Source organism: Nyctereutes procyonoides, unplaced genomic scaffold (genome assembly GCF_905146905.1).
Source record: "Nyctereutes procyonoides isolate TBG_1078 unplaced genomic scaffold, NYPRO_anot_genome, whole genome shotgun sequence".
NCBI lineage: Eukaryota > Metazoa > Chordata > Mammalia > Carnivora > Canidae > Nyctereutes > Nyctereutes procyonoides.
In genome coordinates, this window is record NW_026575047.1 from 59,932,023 (window position 1) to 59,951,025 (window position 19,003).

General features: G+C 37.6%; 1 protein-coding gene across 4 annotated transcripts in view; it reads right to left on the reverse strand.

The window, feature by feature from the left end:
• HERC2 (HECT and RLD domain containing E3 ubiquitin protein ligase 2) overlaps nt 1–19,003 on the reverse strand; it is a 235,293-nt gene that overhangs the window by 84,117 nt on the left and 132,173 nt on the right. For all 4 annotated transcript variants that reach the window (XM_055326875.1, XM_055326874.1, XM_055326876.1 and 1 more), the window contains 9 exons: nt 17,595–17,738; nt 14,729–14,871; nt 10,194–10,461; nt 9,913–10,049; nt 9,348–9,446; nt 7,272–7,440; nt 7,052–7,177; nt 5,312–5,420; nt 5,038–5,177 (listed from right to left, as the gene is read on the reverse strand). In XM_055326875.1, coding sequence (XP_055182850.1) covers nt 5,038–5,177; nt 5,312–5,420; nt 7,052–7,177; nt 7,272–7,440; nt 9,348–9,446; nt 9,913–10,049; nt 10,194–10,461; nt 14,729–14,871; nt 17,595–17,738 — 1,335 coding nt within the window. The remainder of the gene's footprint in view (nt 1–5,037; nt 5,178–5,311; nt 5,421–7,051; nt 7,178–7,271; nt 7,441–9,347; nt 9,447–9,912; nt 10,050–10,193; nt 10,462–14,728; nt 14,872–17,594; nt 17,739–19,003) is intronic.

Here is a 19,003-nt window from a genome sequence, read left to right on the forward strand (position 1 = left end):
GCATATGAGACTAGAAAACATGACTAAAAAAACTACTAAAAGTACGAGACAACAGAAAGAGATCCACAGAGTCTCCAGATTAGAGTTGTAAGACACAGGTTTTAAAATAACCATACTTACTTAGATTTGAAAATATAAGTCACTGAATATTTCAGCAGAGAACTGAAAGACTTACAGGATGGAGAGAAGATCAGACACAGGTGAAAGGAATCCCAAAAATAGAAAACAGAACACAATGTTTGAAGAAATACGGACTAAAAAATTTCCAGAACTGACAAAAGATATCAAGCCACAGATTTAAAAAGCTCTGTTTCGAATGTTGCTGAGCATAGATCTTAAATGTTCTTACCTCCCCAAAACACACACATGATGGATCTGTTAACTAACAACCAACCTCATTGTGGTAATTATTTTGCAATATATATATTATATATATATAAAATCATCACAATGTACATCTTAAGCTTACACAATGTTATACTTCAATTATAGTTAAACAAAGCTAGAAAAAAAAATAAAGAAAATATAAGTAAAGAGTCCTGCTAACCTCAAGGAAGATAAATAAAAAGAAACACACTTTTATGCACATGTAAAATTTGTGTAAGGTAAAAACAAAACAGTATCTCAAAAACAGCTAAGAGGAAATACAAAAACTGATTAGCTTTAATGGAGCAATAACTATACTTCCCGCTGACCTTAACAGAAATATTATAAACCGAATAACAATGGAATAGCATTTTTAAAGAAAATTCCTAACAAAAACATTCTTCTCAAATGAAGAAGAAATAAGAAATTTTCATACACACAAAAATGTAATTCATAACCACAGATGCATTAAGGAAAGTATTAAAGGCTATTCTTCAGGCAAGAGAAAAATGATAGAAAAAATGATAGAGAAAAACTAAAAAAACTGAAATATTAGGTTATGTGAAAAAATCTAAAATACTGGCTGTATATAATAACAATATTATATGGTTAAAAATGTGCATGTATAAAATTGTAAGACACAATAAAAACATGGTAATTTAAATTAGAAAGAGGGTAAATAAAGTTAAAGGGAACTAAGGTCCTTGCATTGCTTAAAAGAAAGTAAAAATACTAAATATTAGATTTTGGTAAGTCAAAAGGTGGATGTTTTAATATCTTGAGTAACTATTAATACTAAAAATGTAACAAATATACTACTCATATAGATGAAATATATACTAAAAATGTGTGTAATTTCTAAGCCAAAATGGGAGGGAGGGGGTGTTGGAGTGTTAACCAATTAAAAAAATATCAATCCAAAGAAAGATGATATGTAGGGTGCCTGGGTGGCTCAGTCGGTTAAGCATCTGCCTTCAGCTCAGGTCATGATCCCAGGTCCCTGGGATCATGTCCCACATTGGGCTTCCTGCTCAGTGGGGAGTCTTCTTCTCCCTCTGCTCCTCTCCCCAACTTGTCCTCGCTTGTATATGCAAGCTCTCTCTTTCTCTCACAAAAATAAATAAATGAAATCTTTAACAACAATAAAAAAGAAAGATGGAATGTAGAAAGAGGAACAGAGAACAGGAAGGACAAATAAACACTGAGAAGTGTTCAATTTAAATAAAAATACATCAGTAATTGTCTTAATGTAAATACCTAAATGATCCATATAAAAGACCAACGTTAAAAAAAAAACCAACATTATCATACTGAAATTTTAAACTATTTACAACTTATAAGAAATTATAAAATTTACAAGAATACAGAATGATTGAGGGTAAAAGGCTAAAAAAAGATGCACTAAGGGGCACCTGGTGGCTCAGCTGGTTAAAGGACAGAAGCTTGATTTCAGTTCAGGTCATGATCTCAGGACTTGTATTCAGCAGGGAGTCTGCTTAAGATTTTCCCTCTCCTTCTGCCCCTTCCCCCTCCACTTTGCTCTCTTTTCTCTCTCTAAAATAAATAATCTTTAAAATTAAGTAAATAAATAAAGATACATTAAGCAAACACTAACTTTACCACAGAACTGCAAGAGACATTCTTTTAGGCACATATAAAGCATTTATAAAATCTCAGCATATAGAAATTATATGACCATATACAAGTTTCAAAGTGTCAAAGGTAAATCACATACTCTGAATGCAAAGCAGAAACCAGTAAAATTTCTGATGTTTGAAACTTTAACAACCAATGAATACAAAAAAATAATTTTAATGGAATTTAAAAAATAACCTGAAATAATGAAATATCACTACATAGCAGTATTGCAGGATACACCTTAAGATTTGCTTAAAGACAAATTTAAAATTTTAAGTTTATATATTAGAAAAGACAGTGAGAAAATGAGACGGCACTAACCTCAAGAAGATAGGATGAAAATAATCAACCTAAACCCAAACTCCACAGGAAAAAGAAATAATAAAGATACAAGAAATAGCAAAAAAAAAAAAAAAAAAAAGCTAAAATTTGTCTCTCTGAAAAGACTAACTAAACTGATAAACCCACAGCAGGCCCATCAAGAAAAAAAAGAAATAATTCTAAGTTAGCCTTGAAAAGGAGATAACCCTAGATTCTACAAATCTCCCACATAAGATAAGAAAAAAATACGAATTAGAACTAGACAGGAATTTCCTCTTGATTGAAGGGCTATTTATGGAAAAACCCACAGCTAACATTATACTCAATGTGAAAGAATGAAAGCTTTCCTCCTAAATTCAGGAACAAAACAAGGATGCCCACTTTTTCTATTTCTATTCAACTTAGTACTAGAAGAACTAGCTAAAGCAGGGAAAAATAATATAAGGCATTCAGATTGGAAAGGAAGAAGTAAAACCATCTTGGTTCATAGATAACATGATCTTATATGTAGAAAAAACAAACACAAAAAAAATTGTCAGTGACAATAAATAAATTCAGCCAAGTTGCTGGATATTAACTCAACACACAAAATGTATTGAAGTGTAGTATATATACCTATATACTAGCAACAAACATTCCAAAAGAGAAATTAAGAATTCCATTTAATATGGCATAAAAAATACTTAGCAATACATTTAATCCAGAAGGCACAAGACTTGTACACTGAAAAATCACAAAACATTGCTGTAAGAAACATTGCTGAAAGCAAGTCTAAGTAAATGGAAAAGATATCCCTTGCTCATGGATTGGAGAACTTAATATTATTAAAATAACAATTCTGCCCAAATCAACATATGAATTCAGTGCAATTCTTATAAAAATACTGCTTACCAAAGTAGAAAAATCCATCCCCAGAGTTATACTGAATTTCAAAGGAAATAGCCAAAACAAGCTTGAAAAAAAAAAATCTGAAGGATTCACACTTCCCAATTTCAAAACTTACTACAAAGCTAACATAACCACAACACATGGTTCACTACTGTCATAAGCATAGGCAAAAAGACCAAAAGAACAGAACTGCAAACCCAAAAATAAATTCTCACATCTATGGTCAATTGATTTTCAAAAAGAGTGCCCAGACTATTCAATGGTGAAAGGACAATCTTTTCAATAAATAGTGTTGGGAAACTGGAAGCACACATCTTGTATAAGAATGAAATTGAACTTTTACACTATACCATGAACAAAAATTAACTCAAAATGGACCAAAACCTAAGTTTAAGAGCTAAAATTATAACCTCCTAGAAAGAAAAACAGGTGCTAATCTTCATGACCTTTAGCAATGGTCTCTTAAATGGAGACTGAAAGCAAATATGAGACCAAACACACAGGCCACAAAAGACACAACAGATAAAATGGACTTCATTAAAATTAAAAATTTACGCATCACTGAATCCTATCAAGAAAGTGAAAAGACAACCCAAATAATGGGATGAAATGAAATATTTGCAAATCATCTGATAGGGTTCAATGCACAGAATATTTAAAGAATTCCTATAACTTAACATCAAAAGTTTAAAAATGAGCAATGGACTTACACACATATCCCCCCCCCCAAAAAAAAAAAGATATACAAATGGCCAAAATGACATGAAAAGAGACTCAATGTCATTTGTCATTAGGGAAACTCAAATCAAAATCATAAGATAATACTTCTCACCCATTAGGATGGGTATAATTTTTAAAAAAATGAAAAATAACAAATGTTGGTGAGGACGTGGTGAAAGTGGAACCCGTATATACTGCTGGTGGGAATATAAAATTGGTAGAGCCAATGTGGAAAACATTTTGGTGCTTCCTCGAAGAACTACCATATGACCCTATAATTCCACTCCCAATTTTAAAAACACGAACTCAAACAGATTTGTACACCAATGTTCACAATAACATTATCCATAATAGCTGAAAGGTGGAAACAATCCAAATGTTTGTTAATAGATGAATGGATAAACATTATGTATTAAATATTAAGCCATAAAGAAATGAAGTTCTGACACATGCTACAACATGGGATAAGCCCTGAAGACATAATCCTAAGTAAAATAAGCCAGACACTAAAAGGCAAATTTTGGTTCCACCTATACATGGCACCCAGTGTCATCAAATTTATGGACACAGGAAGCAGACTGGAGGTTGCCAGGGACTGGGAAAGGGGAGAACGGGGAATTATTGCTTAATGGTACAGTTTCTGTCTGTAGTCATCAACAAGTTTTGGAAATACATAGTGGTAATGGTTGTGCAACATTCTCTGAATTGCACACTTCAAAGTGATTTAAAATGGCAAATTCTGTGTTGTACATATTCTGCCACAATTAAAAAAAAGATATAATAAAAGACATGCAGACTCTATCTATCCAATTCTACACCCAATGCAACAATACATTTATTAGTTTCTTGAGACCCTTTTAATATTCTTTATGGAAATACAACCAAACAAACCATGTTATTCTAATTTCCATAGTCCCTCATTGCTTGAAAAAAAAAGATAGGAAGGTTTCAAGTGTGTAAGACCATCTTTCCTGTTTTATTGTGTACACCGTGCAGTGCTCACCATATAAAGGTAAACTTTAAAGACCAAACTAAATAATGCGTGTGCACAATGATGATTTCAATAATATTTTAATGAAAAAGAGCATAACCATTCTACCATACCTGGTTCATTTATTCTGCCAAATGTATGTCTAGTGTTGTGTTTCCTGGTCTTGAAACAGGTTTCACAAAAATCAAAGTCATCACAGTTTCTGCATTTGAATCTAGATCCATTGATAGGAAACATCTGACAGCCATCACACCTATTTTTAAAACAACCATTGGGTTAGTAAGAAAAAAAATATGGTCATTTCTTAAATTAAGGTAATTTATTAAATTTAATCCCAAAGAAAACCATTCCTCCCAAACAAATCTAGCAATATAAAAATTAACTCACGTAACCCCAGGATGAACACTAGGCACCAACTCCATTTCTGACAACAGCCCAGTCCAGTGAGACTGCTGAGGAAAGTCAACAATGACATCTTTTCCATTTGCACTGAAAGCTGGGACACAATAGAAATTGCTGAAACATCTTGGTCACCAATAAAAAAAACTTATGTTAAAATTAAAACTATATCTAATCATGTGATAATTATATTGTAGTTATTTATGTTTTACAGAGAGTACTTCTCTTTTAGAGAGACATACTAAGATACTTATGGATGAACTAGCACATGATGTCAATCAGGGATTGACTTCAAAATAATCAAGGGAAGGAATTAACTTAGGCCAGGGGTTGCCAACTATTAAAGCCAGGTGATGGGCACATGGAGGCTCATTTCGCTATATTCTCTATTTCTGTGTACGATTGACATTTTCTACAATGTTTGTTTCTTTGTTTTTAATTACATCAAGTTAAAAACTCCATTTAGTATTAGGAAATAAAAATCACAAGAATAATGTTAAGAGATCTCTTGTCCTTTGGTAAGTACACTCTGCTACTCAAAACGCTAACTTCTGAACCAAGTTCTCATTTTTAAAATTTATGTGTTTTAATTTATAAAGCTTTTAAGAACGTCTTAAGAGAAATGTTAAACTAAAGTAAAATGTTAAATAAGCCATTTGTTCTTATGTAACCTGAGACATTCTCGTATTCCCCCACACTGGGAAGCACCACTATTATGACCATGTCTTTCTAATCCAAACTATTCAATAGTAAGAGAGTTTTGTACAAAGTTCAAGCAAAACAAAACAGGATCTCTTTATGGCCTTAGAAGAGTTTAAAATAAAAACACATGCATTTTTAATTCTCATGCAATTGTTAAAATGGACACAGCATATCTTTTAAAGTACACCATGTGTTTGATTTGAAATCTCAATAATAGCACATTAAATATAAACTGAAAAGAATTTTATGTTTCCAGTTCCTAACCCCCACTATTTGCACATTTCCATTTCTTAAATTTAGTCCTAAATTTTTATATAGCAGAGAGAGAGCATATGAGAGAGAGAGAGAGAGAGAGAGAGAGAGAGAGAGAGAGAGAGAAACAATTCCTGACTGAGGGGGTTGGCCAGACACTGACATATAGGCCATTTGGCAGAATGACTGAACAAGTTTACAGAACACCAACATCAAACAAGGTTACCCGGGACTGTGATAGATCAATACAAAAGCAAAACCACTCTTTACTCAGTCTGATCAAGTTCAAATCTAATCCAAACCACAAACACAACCAGACACCCTCCCAAACCTTTCTTCCCCAATCTTGGTTAGTATGAACTGCTTCCTTGAGAACCATTAACTTCATCCTAATTCCATTTTTTCTGCCTTATAGATTAATATTTATTAAAACACTCATTCTTAGAATTACCCTATTCCCTTGAATCCTCCCCCAAAATATCCAATGCAAACCCCATTAGTCCCTGGTTATACCCACTATGGAGACATCCCATTTTTGAGGGTATGCATCCTCCCGAATGGCAGTGAGTTAATAAACTTGATTGGGTTCAACTATAGGTGTGTTCCTGGTCTAGAGACCACTGAGAAGCAAAAAAAAAAAAAAGCTATTTATATTATCATAGACTTTCTCCAGACTTGTTTTCCTTTGCTCTTGAAGAACAACAAAAAAATGAGTATATTACATTAGCTGATAAAAAGTTAACATTTGGAATTTTGTTGCCTGGATAATATTACCTTTCACAATCCCCACACTTTGATGAGTCACAGATCCCCACTTGTATTTTGGTGTGGTGACTGAAGATTTGACACGAACTTTATCACCAATCTTTATGTGAGAAGGAGAACTTGGTGGAGGATAGCCTAGAGATTACAATAAGTAAACTATAATTAGTATTTATTCCTGAGAACTCTCTCTACTTCAGAAAAAGCAGAACTTACCCAAGAATGTGCTCACCTATAAGTTCCACATGAATATACCTAACCCAGTAAGTGCCTCCTTTCTGCTGCCAATCACACTGCACATTGAGGTCATGTAATCCATCTCTATCCAATTTGATAACCTTGCCCACATCTCCTTCACACACTTCTTCATATGTTCGACAGCATCTAACCATCATTCCCACCTAAGATTAAAATTAAAGTAAAAATCCAATTCACTGTATAGATAAGATGAACAATTATAAGGAGCATTATTCTATTTCTAAAAAAGGATGTACTCTCAAGTCATTTTACACTAAACAGAACCAGGGCTCTTTAGGAAAACTGGCTGGCTCAATGTCTGGGGCAGGAAATACATAAAATGAACATGGATCAACTTGTGTCATAAAGCAAGTGAACTCTCAAAGAAAGATCAAAGTGTTCACTCAAAAGAACAACCTGATCAGCAGGAATAATAGCTGAAACACATCAGATCCATATCAGCCAATAAATTCAACACAATGATAATAAGCAAAGTTTCTCAGTCACCTTTGTAAGTTCCATGGCACCAATTCACCATTCTGAAAATTGATAAAGCAAAGCAAAACAAAAACAAAAGAAGCATTTATTCTGCCTTTCCTACATAAACTATATTACAAAGAGTAACTACAGTTGATTTAAAAAGAAGTCTTCGGGGATCCCTGGGTGGCTCAGTGGTTTAGCGCCTGCCTTTGGCCCAGGGTGCAATCCTGGAGTCCTAAGATCGAGTCCCACGTCGGGCTCCCAGCATGGAGCCTGCTTCTCCCTCCTCCTGTGTCTCTGCCTCTCTCTCTGTCTATCATAGATAGATAGATAGATAGATAGATAGATAGATAGATAGATAGATAGATAGATAGATCGATCTTTAAAAAAAAACTCTTTAAAAAATAAAAAGTAAAAATAAATAAATAAAAAGAAGTCTTGAAGGAAAAAACTTCAGCTAATAAATTTGGAAACCATGACAAAGTTAGAAAACCACTACTGTACAACCCCTCATGATGAGTCTGGGTGATGACACAAATGGCTATCAAAGCACCAAAGTGGATAGAATACTTCTTAACAGATGGGAGTAGACTAACCAGACCAAACCAACAACACTGGATGCTGATCCATATGATGCATTTGTGTCTAAGACACTGCCTGAGTCCAACAACTCCCCCCATTCCACCAGACCTTACTCTGATTTTACAGGAGATGCAGAGGAGGGAGGAATATGTGATCCAACAAAGTTTAGCCACAATAAATGACATGAAAAGGAGGGGGGGGAAAGGAGGGAAAACTGTTCCAGGTTAAGACACACTTCAAAAAGACATCACTCAAATGTAAGGTGTATGGCCCTGTTTATATTCAAATTCAAAAAGCAATTTCTGAGACAACTGGGAAAATCTGAGCAACCATTGGCTATAAGATGATATTATGGAATTATTATATATTTTGTTAGTTATCATTAGGTAACAGTAATGTTGTTAAGCTAAAAACAAATCCTTTATCAGAGTGCTTGGCTGGCTCACCCAGTAGAACATAAGACTCTCAATACTGGGGTTGTGAGTTCAAGCCCCATGCTAGGAATACAGCTTATTTGACAGAGGAAGGGGGGGGGGGAGATCCTTTATCTATTACAAATAAATACTGACATGTTTACAGATGAAAGGAGATGATTTCTGGTTATTTTCTCTGAAGTATACTAACTACAAAAGAATTAAAACAAGAAAAGAAAGGATTGAAGATACATAAAGGATTATATAAAAAAGTCTAAATAGATTTTAAGACTTAGATGGCAGTAAGAATGATATAAGAAAAACAAGCAAAAATATATTTTTAAAAGTGTCCAAAATAGGAATAATTGAGAAGCACATGTCTCTGTGCCATGTCACTGTACAGAAAGCACTTTTGTGTGTCTGGCTCTGGCACTCTGTTCATCTTCTGTTCCTCCTCAGTCTTCTGCTCCAGTGACAGTGGCCTCCCTGCTGCTGGGTGCTGTGCCCTCCCCCACCAGGCTTCTGACTTTCTAAGATGCTCAAACATTTGCTGACTGAAAATCTGAGCAAAGCTCCAGGCTAAAACATTTACTCACCTGAATATTCTCTCTCACATACACAGCATAATCATCATTACTCAAGAAATCAGCTCGTTTTTTATATGTCTGGCTCTCTGTTACAACAGCACCAGTAGACTATAAAAGATAAATATATTTTTTAAAAATTGTGACCCAGATAAATCTACTTTAAAAAGTATGTAATATTAAAAAATAAAGTATGAAATACTATGCTGTATTTTCACTATAAAATTCATTTTAAAAATATTAAATATAGTAAGCAGAATAAAAAAAGATACAACTATAGAAAATTTGAGACATTTCCACATTAATCCCATGAAATGATTTACTTAAATTAGAAGTCATTATGTCATATAAAACACGTTTTTTAAATACAGTATATTCTACCCAACATCACTAGATGTTGGAACAAGGGTCTGCTTTGAAACTAAAGTAATTAAGGCACAGAAAACCCAGTTAGCACTTAGCAGGTTCACTACATGCGCAGCAGAACTGCAGAGGCCCCATGGAACAGCATGGAGGAAACCCAGAGCACAGGACAGGTTGACACAGGCAGTGGGGCAACCACAAAGGAGGCACTGACCACAGCGTAGGCTACATCGTCCACATCCTCCACCACCTCCTCATCTGAACATTCTTCAGACCCTGTGTCTGCATCCGAGAGATCTGTGACCTGCGCATCAGCATGGTCCAGCAGCCACCCAACCAAGGCCTCCACTCCTACAAGCAAGCACACACAGTGCACTCAGTGAGGATCCACAGTACCAGCCTGCCTGCAGGCTACTGACATTAGCATTTCAAGGTAAATCTACAAACTAATGTGTGGGCACACTGAGTGAAGCACCCACAAGGAAAATTATATACCTGGCAAGCCAGCAGCATTCCCAGAGGCACCAGGGAGTGACTTAAGCGCAAACTCTATGTTCCTTCTAGGAAATCCCATTTCCATGAGCTGAACCACAATAGGCAGAGCAGGGGCAGGTGACTGTTTGCGCTTCTTCGCTCTGACAGGGCGAACATGCTGCACAGGGACAGGAGTTGTGGCCTCACTGGAGCTGCAGTCTTCAAACACTGGGCTCGACGGATGAGTAGACTCAACAGCCAAACACTGACACACAGCCAGCGCCGCAGCCTGGACAAATGAGAATGGAGCTGGGAGGTTTATAAAAGTCAAGAGACTGGGGTCCCTGGCTGTCTCAGTTGGTAGGGCATGCAGCCCTTGATGGTGAAGTCATGAGTTCAAACTCTACTTTGGGTGTGAAGCCTACTTTATTTTTTTTCCCAAAGATTTTATTTATTTATTCATGAGAGGCACAGAGAGAGAGAGGCAGAGAGACAGGCAGAGGAAGAGGCAGGTTCCCTGTGGGGAGCCCGATGCGGTACCGATCCTAGAACTCTGGGATCACGCCTTGAGCTGAAGGCAGATGCTCAACCACTGAGCTACCCAGGCGACCCTGGAGCCGACTTTAAAAAAATAAATAAAGGGGATGCCTGGGTGGCTCAGCAGTGGTTAAGCGTCTGCCTTTGGCTCAGAGCTTGATACTGGAGTCCTGGAATCGAGTGCCACATCGGGCTCCCTGCAGAAACCTGCTTCTCCCTCTGCCTATGTCTCTGCCTCTCTCTCTGTGTCTCTCATGAATAAATAAATAAAATCTTTAAAATATATATATAAATAAATAATAACCTTTTAAAATAAAAAAATAATATTTTTGAACTTCTATGAAATGCAATACAGAAGTATGGAAAACTCACACTTTTTAAATGAATGGATAAAACATCTTAACAGCCACAACAACTTTCACAGTTTAATGCAGAGGAAAGATGTGATGGTCAAATAACTCCTGCTTCAGCATACATAGCACACAGTAAATTAGCCAATTATCAATGTCCATTCAAGAAAACTTCACAGCCACTCTGAGTGGGAAACAAGCTGAGCAAATTAAATGCAGAGTGAGTGGGGCTGGATGGGGAGAAGGGAGTCCCTGACCCCTTCCCCATGACCAGGCAGTGTCCACAGTCTCCTGCTCTTTTCCTAAGATAAGCCAGAGAGGACACAGAATTCTCTCATGTACCGTCAAATCAACTCTTAACGATTCATGGGTTAAAAAAAAAAAAAAAAAAAAAAACGCTCTGAGAGTTAAACATGGTAAAAAAAAAAAAAGTAAATACAGAAGATTGGGAAACAAATTATAATCAATCAATGAATGTATGCATTTCTGGAGTCTACGTTTGGGACTCCCTACCTCCAGTACACACTCTTTCCCTGAACTATTTGAGCTTTCTGCTCCTCATCTCCAGTTACTCTCAGGGGGCCTATGACTTACTATTTTTGTAAACTGAGCATTTGAGAAAGAAATTAAGAAGAAACTGAGAACTCCCTTAAGGCTTAAGCTTAGGAAGTATCAAAAACCAAGGGTTTGCTGTGAAGTGCGAAAAACTCATAAGTGACAGGCTTCATCTTGAAAGCTTACAATTCTCAACTGGACTGAACTAGGAGTTCTGGTAAAGGAGAGTGAGAGTGCACTGGACTAAGCCTCTACTGATAATAACTATGAATTCTGGACAAACTATTTTCAAAAACTGTTTGAAGGTCCTGGAGAACAGCCAAAGCCTTGGCCGTATAACCTTTGACCATGGGGGAATAGGTATAACCCTTGACCATGGGGGAATAGGTATAACCCTTGACCATGGGGGAAGCCAGCAAGCAAGCAGACAGGGCAGTGTTATTAGACTACAGTCAGAGGCTAGAATTCAGTCTTGCCAGAGCAATTAGAAGTGAGGGATAAATCATAAAATGTGCACACGGACTATCCCAAATTATTGACTTATTCCAAAACTGAGCATTTGTGAGACCCTGAAGAACCAAGCATAAGGAATTGCTGGAAGGCTAGAGGGATTCTATAGCTGCCCAGTGTTAGGGAGACAGTCTGAGGCCCCAGTCCAACCAAGTTAGATAGAATTGGTCAAAGTATAGAGGTTTCCACTGAACCTTTGGAAAAGATTCTAACTCCTGAGGAATTAGAATACAGAAACTAAGGCCTAAGTGCAAAACAAAAACTACCACAAAAATTCTAGAGCCAAGTCTCCAAAGGATTGGGGAGAAAGGTCAGATAATGAACTATCTATGAGAATAAAATGCTACATTCTCCAGAAAATGCTGACAGGACACAGCGCCAATACAATGTAGTATCTAAAACATTTAGAATATATTAACAACTGTAGATATGTGAAGAAGCAAAACCAATAACTGATTATAATCAGAAAAAAAAAAACACCCAAATAGTAGCAGACTGACAGCTGGCCCAGGTGTTAAAATTACCAAACAAGAAATTTAATATAACTATCAGGAATATGTTGTAAATATACATACAGTAAAAAATAAAGAGTGGAGAGATACAAACTGTCAGGAGAGCTATAGAACTATAAAGTAAGAATCCAAATGGAAATATGAGATCTGAAAATACAAAATAAAGAATTTCTTAGATGGCAAATTTAGACCCAACAAAGCAGACAGCCTGACCCTGAAAACAAACCAATACAATTATCCAAGATAATTAACCAAAAGAAAAAGACCTACAAACAAACAGAAACTCATTTAATAATCTTTCTTAGCGAAGAACAAAATGAGAACAGAACAGGAAAAAATAGTTAACACGTTTCCAAATTTGATGGCAGGGAAAAATATCAAGCCAGAGATACAAGTAAGTTAAGTGTATCCCAAGAGGATGGGGCAAAAAAATACATACACATCTTAGCCAAACCGCAGAAAACAAAACAAAACAAAAAATTATGAAATATTAAATGCAGCCCGGGGGGGGGGGGAGGCATTTCATACAGAACAAAAAGAATGATGGCTGAATTTCCATTAGAATCAATGAAGACAAAACAATGAAAGATCTCTGTTTGCTACAAAAGTCCTTCCCAATTCTTAAAGGATAACTCTACATTTCCTTCTACATCTTTCCTCTTAACACTGGGCACCTCCCAGTGTGATTCCAGGTTGCATTCTGCCCAATTCACTCTTTAGTTGCTCTAAGTGTCCTCTTTTTATCTCTATAGGTGACTAGAAACGCTGCCACACTATGACCACTTTCTTTCCCTGATCTGAGCTCTCATCTTAGTGGTTTTCAGACCTAACAAACAAGTAGTTGGCATTCAGGCCATTTCAAAGAAGGTACTGCTCCCTATCCTCATGCCCAACATTTCTTGCCTTCTCCCTTTGCATTCCCCCTTCTTCCTAGCTCACTATGGGATTGCTGTCAGCCCTCCCATCAGCCTGAAGCAGATGCTTCCTCACTCAGGATCCCACCTCCCTGGAGTCTTGGTCTCTGAAGATTTCTATCAGGGTACATTCTGCCTGCCAAATTGAGCACTCAAGGTTTTGTTTTTGTCTCTGAGATTTTACCCAGAGTTTTTTTTTTTTACGTATTATATAGAAAGAAGGGTTTTTATTTTGTTAAAGATTTTATTTATTTATTTCAGAAAGAGAGAGCATGTGCAGGAGAAGGAGCAGTGGGAAAGGGAGAAATAGATGCCCTTCTTAGCAGGGAGCCTGATGTGGGGCTCAATCCAATCCAGGTCCCCAAGATCTGACCTGAGCCGAAGTCAGACACTTCACTGACTGAGCCACTCAGGTGCCCCGAAAAATGGATTTTTAGAAACATCTAATCCTTCATGCTACAGGCCATGAAAAGTCCCCATCACTCTTAGACCTGGTCACATGTCACTACTATGGGAACATTCCCACAGCCCCAACCCCAAGTTACACTGCACAGAACATGTGTTCCACAACAGGACAAGGACGGAGAGCCTGGCAGCAATAGGGCATGCCCAAGAAAGCCCTTGGAGTGAATGGAACAAGCATGCCAGTGCAATATTCCTAGGTCTAATGGAGCTTCTTCAATAACAGTATTTCCTGAAAAAAGATCACGCCATAAATATTTGAGCATCTGAACCATGTTGAATCTCATTAACTGTTTCATATAATTCACATATGTTCAAAAAACAGTTAAACTTCAGGGCACTTGAGTGACTCAGTCAGACATCCGGCTCTAGATTTTAACTCAGTCATGATCTCAGGGTCATGAGCTTGAGCCCTACATCGGGCTCCGCACTCAGTGCAGTCAAGCTTGTCCCAGCTTGCTCTTGCTCTCTCTCAAATAAATAAGTAAATAAAAAATATATTTTTTAAAATAATAAGGTTAAACTTCAACTCATACATCTTCTAACCAGTACTGCAATGTTCCATGACAAACATGATTAAAGTCTAGGTAGTCATAAGAATTATTTTGGCATATCATTTAAATTTCAGAATATATCCTTAAGAAAACACACATCTGTGAAAAAAGTTGTTCCTAATTTAATGTACCAGATTAAAATTGCAGAGGCTGTTACTGTACCTCTAGCTCTTGTTTGTCAAATATAGCCTTCACTGGAGATGGCTGGGTGGCTGAGGCTAGTAACTGCTGCAAGAGGATCATTGGAGGCTGTGGCCCCTCAGGAGACATGTCCCCAAGGTCAGGGGATGCAGCTGCTCCATCATCTGAATTTAAAAACAAAATATGCATACATTATAATTTCAACTCCTAACATCTCTTTACCATTAAAGATAATGCACTGAACATGTCAAATCGAGTATGAGCTCTACCTCTTCAAGCACTGGACCATCAAAATCTTCAAGGCTCAGATATCAGAAACTACTCTTTTAAAGAATTTTCCACTCCCTGGTTTTTTGGTATCTGTCCTTTATTAGTTCATCTGTCTCTTTAGAGACCTCAGAGACAACAACAACAAAAAAGCTACTCCCTGATTTTTGCCTTTGGTCTTGTTCTTATACCTTCTCTTTCTTGATGCATACTCACTACTTTAAAAACCCTCCTTCCCCTTCTATGGACACTCTCAAGTTAGTATGTTTAGCCCTGGCTTTTCCTGCTAACTTTTGTTCAGAACATAAATTGACACCAACCCCAAATATGTTGTGTGGTCAGAGTAAAATCTTTTTGTCTATTTTAATCTGAGTAGCTTTGGGTAAGCTTTAGCACTTCCTGTTTGCCCCGGGCCCACTGAGTCCCATTGCCTTGAGCCCACTCATCATTTGAGTTTGCTGGTTGGCTAGTGACAACTTCAACTAACCCTCTTGATCAGGAGCCGGAAAATCTTTCTCTTGAAGGGACAAAGAGTAAACACTTCCGCCTGACCAGCCCCATGTCTATCACAGCTACTCAACTCTGCCACTGAAAAGTACAATGACATGTAAACAAGTGGGCATGGCTGTGTTTCCATAAACTATATAAAAACAGGTGGCCATGGTAACCTGTCAAGCCCTGCTCTACACAGCTCTGTCTGGAGCCCCTACTCTGTCCCAAGCATGTAACCCTGATTCAGTCCCATCCAGAACTACTCACCAGAGTGACCAAAGAATAACCAACCAAATTCCTTGGGCTCTGGTTTCCTGATTTTTTACAACTGCGGCTTACCTCTACTATCTTACAGAATAAATCTGTACTTTAATTAGATTTACCTTATACTCACATTAAAATTAAATTCACAATACACTCTTAAGATTAAGAAACAAAACAAGACATATCACACTCCACTGGACTTTCTAATTTTTGTCAAAGGCACTCCCCTCTGCCCTCCCTGTAACTCAAGCTTGAAACGTCAGCCATCTTTGACTTTTCACTGGTTTCCCATGCACTTATCATCAAAAAAGACTACACTATCACAGTATCTCTTGGAACCTTCTTTCCATTTTTCATGCCTTCCCCCAGAAGACACCTTATCCCTTGACACAAAAACAATTTTCTCATCTCCATGGCCTTTCTTTTTCAAATACTTCCTATACCACACTAGTAGATTTATCATCCTGAATTATCAGTCCTTATCATGTGAATCCCCACTACAGTCCTAAATTAGCCTTAAGTTTCACCCTGGGATTCAAGGCATTATATCACATGAATTCAAGTGATCTCTCCAGCTTTTGCCTCACGTTCATCAATAAACCTGAGCTCCTTGAAAGGGAAGTACTTCAACACTCACTGATATGTCTGTGTCCCTACTGTCTCTTCCACCAGGATGGAGCTTCCTCATCACACCACACCTAGTGTTTGCCACACCCTTCAGAAGCTGCTCTCCCCAGCCCTCAGCCATCAGAGTCCCCACGACACCCGTGGAAGTGCAATTACACATTTCACAGTGCACTGGCATCATACCCTGCACAAAGCCATCTGCATTCATTTCCTCTTCTCACTCTGACCCCACAGAGTTTGGAACCATAAGTAGATTATCCTGTTCCCCATAATACTTTAGCATGTCCTTTAATAGTAGATGATCAAAAACATATTTCATAATTTGGGGTTTTGTTCCTACTTAAAATGATATAAGGTTATTCTAGAAAACTGGAATAATATAGAGAAGTATAAGAAAATAAAGTCAGCTGAAAATAAAGGGGGAATCTATGGTGTATCTACAAAGAGATATACAAAGCAATGTGCTTTTTTATTTTATCATGTTCATGTTTCCATGGCAATGAACATATATAAGTATCATCACTGTGAATGGTGTCAAGGTATTCCACTATGTGGATACACCATCCAATAATAGGCATTTAGGTGTCCCTAGTTTTCAACCTAAAAGCAATATCAACAAAGAAGCCATAATGAGCAGCTTTAAACACATATCTTCATGCCTTTTAACGTGATAAATTTCCAGAAGATAACTCACCTGTCAATGGAGAGATACAGATATAGATATGTGTGTATATGCATTTTAAAGTGTAACATTTCCTCAAATGCCCATTATATAGTTGTACCAACTTAGATTCCCACTAGCAATGTGTTAAAGCAGTACTACTTTATACATGTATAAACTACCTGAAGGCCTTATTAAAATGCAAACTTTGATTTCTTAGGTCTGGGGTACAGTGTAAGAGTCTGCGTTGTCTAATATGCTCCTATGTGCCATCAATGCTGCTGGTCCATGAGCCACACTTTAAATAACGATGCACTGTTTTTTTTTTTCCCTCCCTTTTACCAGATGTCATCAATCTTTTGTACTAGAAGAAAATGACACTGCCATTTACACCCTGTTGATTATTGGCCAGGTTGCATATCTCATACATTTAGAAGCCATTTGTTTCCCCTTTTATGGACTACTTATTCAAGTCTTTTATCCCTTTTATGAACTACTTATTCAAGTCTTTTATCTGTTTTCTATGGGAGTACCTGCCTTCCTTTCAGATCTATAAGAGCTTCCTTAAAAAGATACCTGTGTGAGCAGCTATGACATCCTGAACAGCTGGCTGAGACAAGATTTGCCTGAGCTGGTCCTGGTGGGAAAGCAGTGCACGGCCCGCCTTCAGGATGTAGAGTTTTAACTGCTGGCACCTCAGCAGGTCCAGATCTACTTGTCCTGTGGGAGAAAAGGACTTAGCAAAAATGACACATCCTGCTTGGGTTCTTCTCACCAGCTGTCCAGCTTTGGGGAAGATATTTTGTTCTCTGCACCACAGTGCCATGGCTGCAAAGTGGCATAAACAATGCCCAGTTCTGTGGGAAACAGCTGGCCATGCCAAATACTGTCAGTAATGAAGGACTTGTCTTTTCCAGAGCTATGACTAAGTGCTTCTAGATAAGCATCCTCTACCTCCCCCAGGTCTTTCCCTTTTCCTGCTCCCCACACAACTACTTTGATGGGTTGGGGTGAAAATTAAATGGTTTAACAGATCTGATAGGTATTAGCATAATCAAATGTTTCCCACATTGCTGAAATTTCAACCAGATACCTACATTTCAAACAAAATAGTTCCACATTTTCTTGCCAGAACTTCTCCAAGACAATTTTTTTTTCTCCAAGACAATTTTGTTGGACACTCACAACATATGGTTCTCTAACTCAACAAGATCATAGCACTCCCTGAGGCCTTATCTAAAAAAAATGACTGCAGAGGTGCCTGACAGCCAATTGAGGAGGAAACTAAGATAGCTGCCACAAAGGTGTAGGCAGACTACAAGCACAGCAGGACTACAGTGGTATAACAGTGTCCCAAGGCAGGACATGTTTGTTGGAGGCCACAGAAGGCAGTAGAGCAATGTAAGATGGAAGAGGATGGAGGAGGATAGGTGGCTTTCAGGCATCCAGCCTAAATGCCTGACAGACAAGTTTATTCACTATGATGGGGAATGGGAACTAAGGGACAAGGTTAGTGGAATTCTGAACATGCTACGATGTACATGCATGTAGCCCTCCAGTCAGATATGTGAACTGGATATCTAGAGTTAAAGGTGATTGCTGTCATAAATACTGCAGCAGCAATCACAGGAATAGGGAGAGATAGATGAGAAAACTCAGTAAGAGTGAGCACAATGAACCTGAAGTTATGGAGAAAATCATAAGAATTTCCAATGTGCAAAGAATAATCAGGGAGAACTCTCAAAGAACATGCAAGGGGCAGTGTAAGGAAAATTAAGGGAGCAGTATTCCAGACCAAAGGAAGGAAGGCTTTCAGCAGAGGTGACCTTGGTCTTAGCCCAATGTCGACAGATATGAAGCAAGGCAGGTTCAAACATACAGGCCTTACTGGGTCTGGCAGAGAAGAGGCCAAGAGCCAAAATGCTAAAGGGCCATGGCTGGAGGGCTAACAGAGAGGGAAAGAGAACACAGATTCCTCTCCTAAG